At 61.6% G+C, this 7,037-nt stretch overlaps 1 protein-coding gene across 1 annotated transcript; it reads left to right on the top strand.

Moving 5' to 3' along the window:
- Positions 1-5,463, top strand: GRK1 (G protein-coupled receptor kinase 1). Its single transcript, XM_040990996.1, has 7 exons — positions 1-699; positions 1,229-1,356; positions 1,464-1,621; positions 2,663-2,746; positions 4,287-4,411; positions 4,636-4,837; positions 5,165-5,463. Exons 1-7 carry the CDS (start codon positions 1-3, stop codon positions 5,461-5,463), a joined length of 1,695 nt encoding a protein of 564 aa, XP_040846930.1.
- The last annotated feature ends 1,574 nt before the right edge of the window (positions 5,464-7,037 follow it).

Below are 7,037 nucleotides of genomic sequence, written 5' to 3'. Positions count from 1 at the left end.
ATGGATTTTGGAGCCCTGGAGACGGTGGTGGCCAACTCCGCCTTCATCGCTGCCCGGGGCAGCTTTGACGGCAGCGTCGCTCCATCTTCACGCGACAAGAAGTACCTGGCCAAGCTGCGGCTGCCCCCACTGTCCAAGTGCCAGGCCCTGCGAGACAGCCTCAGCCTGGACTTTGACAACCTGTGCCAGCAGCAGCCCATTGGCAAGCGACTCTTCCAGCAGTTCCTGGGCACAGAGAGCAGGCACCTGCCAGCGCTGGGGCTGTGGCAAGATATTGAGGACTACGACACAGCCGATGATGACGTGCGGCCACACAAGGCCCAGGCCATCCTGGCCCAGTACCTCGAGCCCCAGGCCACACTCTTCTGCAGCTTCCTGGAGGAGGGGGCAGTGGCGCGGGTGAGGGAGGGGCCCCTGGCCAGCCAGGATGGGGTCTTCCAGCCACTGCTGCAGGCCACGTTGGTCCACCTGGGCCAGGGACCCTTTCAGGAGTACCTGGCCAGCCTGCACTTCCTGCGGTTCCTGCAGTGGAAGTGGCTGGAGGCCCAGCCCATCGGGGAGGACTGGTTCCTGGACTTCCGGGTCCTGGGCAAAGGCGGCTTCGGGGAGGTGTCAGCCTGCCAGATGAAGGCCACTGGCAAGATGTACGCCTGCAAGAAGCTCAACAAGAAGCGGCTCAAGAAGAGGAAGGGCTACCAGGTGTGTGGGCCGTGGTGGGTGGCAGGGGACATGCAAAGAGGGCTGGCTGGCCTTCAAGCATAGAGTTGGGGATGTCCCCTGGACCCCTGCTCTGGCTCCTGGGAGGGCACAGGGATACAGTGGCTGGGCAGGGGGCTGCTGCTCAAGGGACTGCTGCTGGAGCCTCCACCCCTCTGATTCCCCCGGCCTTGGTGTCCATACCCACTCTGGCAGGCTCAGGCAAAGCTGTGTAGTCTCTAGGGCATGGCTGGGTGTGGCCTTGCTTCTCCAGGTTGGTGGTCAGCTATGGGGTCAGGTAGGGTGACTGTGCTTCTGGTGGCTGAGAGCTCATGCACGCCTTGCAGCGTGCTGACCCCACTGGGCAGGAGGGAGGAGTGGACTTGCCTCTGAACCCTGGGCTGCACGCTGAAGACACCGGCTGTGTGCTCCCAGTGACTGGGTGGACCTGGCATGGGCAGGCCCGATGCGGTCTGCACCTGGTGTCTGCCCAGATGCCCAGTGCAGGCCTGTGCCCCATCCCGGCCCCCAGGGAGCCATGGTGGAGAAGAAGATCCTCGCCAAAGTGCACAGCAGGTTCATTGTGTCCCTGGCCTACGCGTTTGAAACAAAGACGGACCTCTGCCTGGTGATGACCATCATGAATGGTGGTGATGTGCGGTGAGAGTGCTGGGGGCAATGCTCCATGAGGACGTCCCGGTCCCCTGCATGGCCACAGGAGAGTGGCCAGCTGTCCCACACAGATGCTCAGTCCTGCCCTCCCGCAGGTACCACATCTACAACGTGGATGAGGAGAACCCCGGCTTCCCTGAGGCGCGTGCCATCTTCTACACGGCACAGATCATCAGCGGCCTGGAGCACCTGCACCAGCATCGTATTGTCTACCGTGACCTCAAGCCTGAGAACGTGCTGTTGGACAATGACGGTGAATATGAGCTCGGCTACCCACACTGCCCCCACACTGCGCTGCACAGCCCCACACAGCCCCACACTGCCCCACACTGCCCTGCACTGCGCTGCACAGCCCCACTCTGCACTGCACAGCCCCACACAGCCCTGCACTGCCTGCCCTACACAGCCCCACACAGCCCCACACAGCCCTGCACTGCCTGCCCTACACAGCCCCACACAGCCCCACACAGCCCCACAATGCCCCACACAGCCCTGCACTGCCTGCCCTACACAGCCCCTCAGAGTCCCACACAGCCCCACAATGCCCCGCACTGACCCACACAGCCCTGCACTGCCCCGCACTGACCCACACAGCCCTGCACTGCCCCGCACTGCCTCACACAGCCCCCACACTGCCCTACACAGCCCTACACTGCCCCACACAGCCCTGCACTGCCTGCCCTACACAGCCCCTCAGAGCCCCACACAGCCCCACACTGCCCCCACACAGCGCTGCACTGCCTGCCCTACTCAGCCCCTCAGAGCTGCACACAGCCCTGCACTGACCCACACAGCCCACACAGCCCTGCACTGCCCTGCACAGCCCCACAATGCCCCGCACTGACCCACACAGCCCTGCACTGCCCCACACAGCCCTGCACTGCCCCACACTGTCCCACACTGACCCACACTGTCCCGCACTGACCCACAGAGCCCCGCACTGCCTGCCCTGTCCTGCCTGTCCTACACAGCCCCTCAGAGCTGCACATAGCCCCGCACTGACCTGCATAGCCCCACACAGCCTCTCACAACCTAACACTGCCTTGCAGTGCCTCACAATGTGGGTACCACTCTATGGTGCCATCAGGCACTGCGGCCCAGAGGCTGGTCCAGCAGCTGCATGTGGAGGGATGTATGCATAAGGCAGAGGTGTGATGTGTCTGTGTGTGGGTGTTCTGTGGGTTTATGTGTGTGTACAGGTGTGTGTGTGTCTCCAGAGGTTGCTGTTGGCCCCTATGCTCTGAACTTGCCAGGGGCCCTGGTTCTGTGTGACCTCAGCCGTGTTTGCTTCCAGGCAACATCCGCATTTCTGACCTTGGGCTGGCTGTGGAGCTGGAGGAGGGACAGACCAAAACCAAGGGATATGCAGGAACCCCAGGTGAGACTGTAAGCACAGGTGGGCTGGGACCAGGGTGAGCAACCTTTGTCTGGCCTGGTGGTGGCCTCTCAGTCACAGGACAGGTGCCAGAGTCGGGCCAGGTCACCCCTAAAGGCTCTGCGCGCCCTGCAGATGGCCCACACACATCTTACACGCCTGATGACCAACAGCTTTGGTGCTGTCAGTGCTGCTACATCACGTGAAGCACACGCGTGACCCCGAGACTCCCTGGCTCTCAGGGTGCCGGCACGACGAGGGTGTCCAGAACCTGGTGCGTCTAGAGCCCGAGCGTGCTGTGAGGCCATAGCACAGAGGACCTGACACAGCACACATGTGCTCACACAGGCTTTCACCCCACACATCCTGCACCATGTGCACACCCATGCCTGCTAGCATCGAGTCTACATGTGTGTTCTGTGCACGGTAATGCACTCATCTGCCTGTTTGTGTGCACTCATATGTACAGTTGCCAAGCTGCACGTGCGTGACCACCTTGCTGTGTTTGTGCACACACATGCATATTGCTGGTTGTGCCTCCACATGAGTCACTTCCTGACCTTGAGCTGGCCGTGCAGCTACATGCTGTGTGGATACAGCAGATACGTGTCTCCGTGTTTATGTGTGTGTGTTTGACCATGTCAGTGTGTATGTGGACATGAGTTCTGCCTCAGTCCCAGGCAGGCAGGAAACAACACACGCAGAGTGGACAGGGTCTGTGTTCCAGGCCACCTTGGGGGCTTCCCCTGAGCCCCGGGAGGGCACTGGCCACATGGGGTGTGTGTTTGCAGCTGTCTGCCACTCTCCTGTGCCCCTGCCCCGTGTCTCTTACTGTGCAGGCAAAGTTCTGGGAGTCTGTCTTCCTCCTGGGAGTTTTGTGGGGAAGGGGCTGCCCCCAAGGTGGGGCTGTGCAGTGGCTGGGTCCAGTGTGTGTCCTGGGACCCCTGGAATCCCAGTCAGCCTGTGTCCTCTGCAGCCTGGGGCAGGGCAAGGGAATGTTGAGCCACCCCCAAACCTGAATTTGAGGCGCTGAACTCCAGAGCCTGCAGCTGAGTGGACACCCAGCAGGCCGCCAGAGGCGCTGCTGCCCTTGCGCAGGCTGCCAGCACGGCGTTTTTCCTGAGCCAAGGTGGACACTGGGCTCCGGCCTGGCTAGCACGCTCAGGGCTCAGATCTCGTAAACGTTGAAGTCAGGGCAGTTAGAGCCTGGATCCTGGCAAAGCCACGGAACTATCTCCCGGATCTCCCTCGGCCCCTTTGCTGGCACAGACAACTGCCTGGACAGCTCCTGCAGTGGGTCCATGACCAGTCCACCACAGCCCCAGCAGCGAGTGATGTGTCAGTGAACATGAGATGAGGAGAACATACCAAGACAGAGTCCACCCATCCTCTTGTCCACTCACGCACTGCAGTGGGACTCAGCAGACACAGGCCCTGGATGTCAGCCAGCTCTTGGGCTGTGTCCATCCCTGTCCCTGTCCCAGCCCTAGGCCGCCCTGCCCCTAAGCCTGCAGCTCAGGGTCCTGGTTCTGGCCCTCCCCAGGGTTCATGGCCCCCGAGCTGCTGCGCGGTGAAGAGTATGACTTCTCCGTGGACTACTTCGCCCTGGGGGTGACCTTATACGAGATGATCGCGGCCAGGGGACCCTTCCGGGCCCGGGGAGAGAAGGTGGGAGCCGGGTTTGGAGGCGGAGGAGGGCGGGCCTGTGGAGGTGGACAGGGATGTGTGTGGGCGGGGCCGAGAGGGGCGGGATCGAGGGGGCGGGGCCGGGGTGGGCCAGGCTGCTGGCCAGGTCTCAGGTGTCCAGTCCCACCCTCTTCCCGCGGTGCGGCCCTCGGGGAGCCCTGGATTGGAGCTGCGGGGCTGGAGGCTGACCTGGGCGCGGCCTGCAGGTGGAGAACAAGGAGCTGAGGCAGCGCGTGCTGTCCGAGGCCGTCTCGTACCCCGACAAGTTTAGCCCGGACAGCAAGGCCTTCTGCGAGGCGCTGCTGGAGAAGGACCCTGAGAGGCGCCTGGGGTTCCGAGAGGGCAGCTGCGACCTGCTGCGGGCCCAGCCGCTCTTCAAGGACATCAACTGGCGGCAGCTCGAGGCCGGTATGCCCATCATGCCCCTGAGGGCCCAGGCCTGGGACGGGCCACAAGACCGGCTGTGGTTCACCCCCAGACCAGTGGCCAGGCTTGCCCACTGCCGGTGTCTCCGCCTTGTTGAGTGTGTGAGTGTATGTGTGCATGTCAGTGCACAGACCTTCACGTGTGTGTGTCTGAGTACATGTGTTAACGTGTGTGCAACTGCATCAGTTCACTTACCAGTAAATGCACATGTGTCAGTGTGTTTGCATGTGTGTTTGAGGCAGACTTGCACGCGCCCTCACCCCTGCGAGCTGCCCCCCAGCCCTGGCTCAGGCCTCTGCTCACCCACAGGGATGCTGACTCCGCCCTTTATCCCGGACTCCCGGACTGTCTACGCCAAGAACATCCAGGATGTGGGGGCCTTCTCCACAGTCCGGGGTGTAGCCTTGGACCAGGCAGACACCGACTTCTTCCGAGAATTTGCCAGTGGCACCTGCCCTGTGCCCTGGCAGGAGGAGATGATCGAGACGGGCATCTTTGGGGACCTGAACGTGTGGCGTGAGGATGGCGAGATGCCCGACGACATGAAGGGCCTTGCAGCGGAGGACCCAGCACCTGCCTCAAAGTCGGGGATGTGCCTGCTCTCCTAGTGGCCCTCCTGGCCAGGTGGAGTGGGTGGAGGCTCTGGGGGCCTCCAGCCCAGGGAGCAGGGGAGGGGGCAGAGCCCTGTCCCGGGCCTGCCAGGACACCAGGAGGAGGGGGAAGTCAGGGCAGGACCTGACCTGAGGGCTGTGGTGACTTTTGCCCCCTCCACTCCAAAAGCCCATAGAGGTGCCAGCTGCCACATGGTGTCCACCTGCATAGAGAGGGGCCCCTGGTGTGGATGGCAGCCCAACCATTGGTGTGGACACCTGCGATGATGCAAAAGGCTGGCTTGGAGAGGCCCCCTCTCCCACTGACTCCTCTGCTGGCCTGGACGCTGCCCAGCCCCACTGAGCACAGGACCAGGAGTGGAAAGCTGCACTCATCAGCCCTGGACAGATACTGGCCTGGAGCAGTTTCCACAGCAACGCCTATCCTGTGGCCAAGCAGGGCCTCGGGTGGAGCTGGTTCAGTCTAGGAAAAGGTTGGGGCTTCAGGGCCCAAGGACTCCTTCCAGAACAGGGGCCTCGGCCCTTCTGGGGAGGAGTTGGAAGACACGGGAGGGAGTGGGTGCCACCCACACGTCCTATGCCAACCAGAGAGGAAGGACAGAGGACTCTGCCCTCAGCCTGAGGGTGGGAGTGGGAGGACAGTTCCTGTGATCCAGGAGGGTCTGGAAATGGCCAGGGGTGACCAGTAGAGCCAGGGTTCCTGGGGAAGGGTGCTTCCTGCAGACATTGAGTCCCAGGGCTCCTTGCCGTGGGTTCAGAGACATCATGCCATATGTGGTGAACACAGGTCCTCAGGCCACGTGTGTCGACTCCTGTGTGCTCACAGGTGCCACGTTGGAAGTGAAGCAAATGGAACATGAATTGATGCCCATATGAGATGGCGGCGGCACAGACAGTACCCTCACCTGGATTACCACATGCTAGTCCCAAGGATGTCTGTGTTCACAGTAGGTGCCCCTTGTGGTCAGTGCCATGCGTGGACGAGCTGTGTCCTCGGTCATTGCCATGCATGGTGCATGTCTGAGCTCTCAGAAGGAAAGCAGCATGCACTGCATCCACACCCCAGGCTATCCCCATGCTGCACGTTCCTCCTCTGTGAAACAAAATGACCATGGCAGCAACTATGGGTTGTGGTCAAAACTGGGCCCTGACTGCGTGCTGTTTGTGTTGGGCCACCAGCAGGGATGGTCAGCTGGCCATACCCAAACACCTTGTGGGAGTAGGAGTTGCCTTGACCAAATCCTGGAGGAGCTAGTGTATTAGAAACGATACGGGTCTCCAGCTGCCCTCTGAAGGTCTGTCCTAATAAAACCTCAGCACAGCCACCCCCTGTCTTCCACTCCATCTGCTGCTGTGTCATTGCAGAATCCACAGGCAGGGCCTGAGAGAGGCCTCTGCATTGTGGAGGTGTGTCCTCAAATTGCCTGGGACATTCATTTGAGCAGCCCACTGCTTGAGACCCTCCTAACCAGATTCTGCAATTGCACACTAGGCAGGAATCATCCCTGCCCGGTTTCCAGGCTCACACGCTGAGCAGGCCTCGCCCCTGCCCGGTTTCCAGGCTCACATGC

Source organism: Ochotona curzoniae, unplaced genomic scaffold (assembly GCF_017591425.1).
Source record: "Ochotona curzoniae isolate NIBS_2020 unplaced genomic scaffold, NIBS_Ocur_1.0 contig_64, whole genome shotgun sequence".
NCBI classification, from domain to species: Eukaryota; Metazoa; Chordata; class Mammalia; order Lagomorpha; family Ochotonidae; genus Ochotona; species Ochotona curzoniae.
The sequence above is the reverse complement of the archived record's forward strand: the minus strand, read 5'-3'. Positions and strand labels throughout refer to the sequence as shown.

What these genes read in the sequence shown, in the direction of transcription:
- GRK1 (XM_040990996.1), top strand. Translation starts at nt 1, where the DNA reads ATGGATTTTGGAGCCCTGGAGACGGTGGTGGCCAACTCCGCCTTCATC. An exon ending in CGTGCTGTTGGACAATGACG is followed by an intron (nt 1,622 to 2,662) that starts GTGAATATGAGC and finishes GTTTGCTTCCAG; the next exon opens with GCAACATCCGCATTTCTGAC. An exon ending in GGGATATGCAGGAACCCCAG is followed by an intron (nt 2,747 to 4,286) that starts GTGAGACTGTAA and finishes GGCCCTCCCCAG; the next exon opens with GGTTCATGGCCCCCGAGCTG.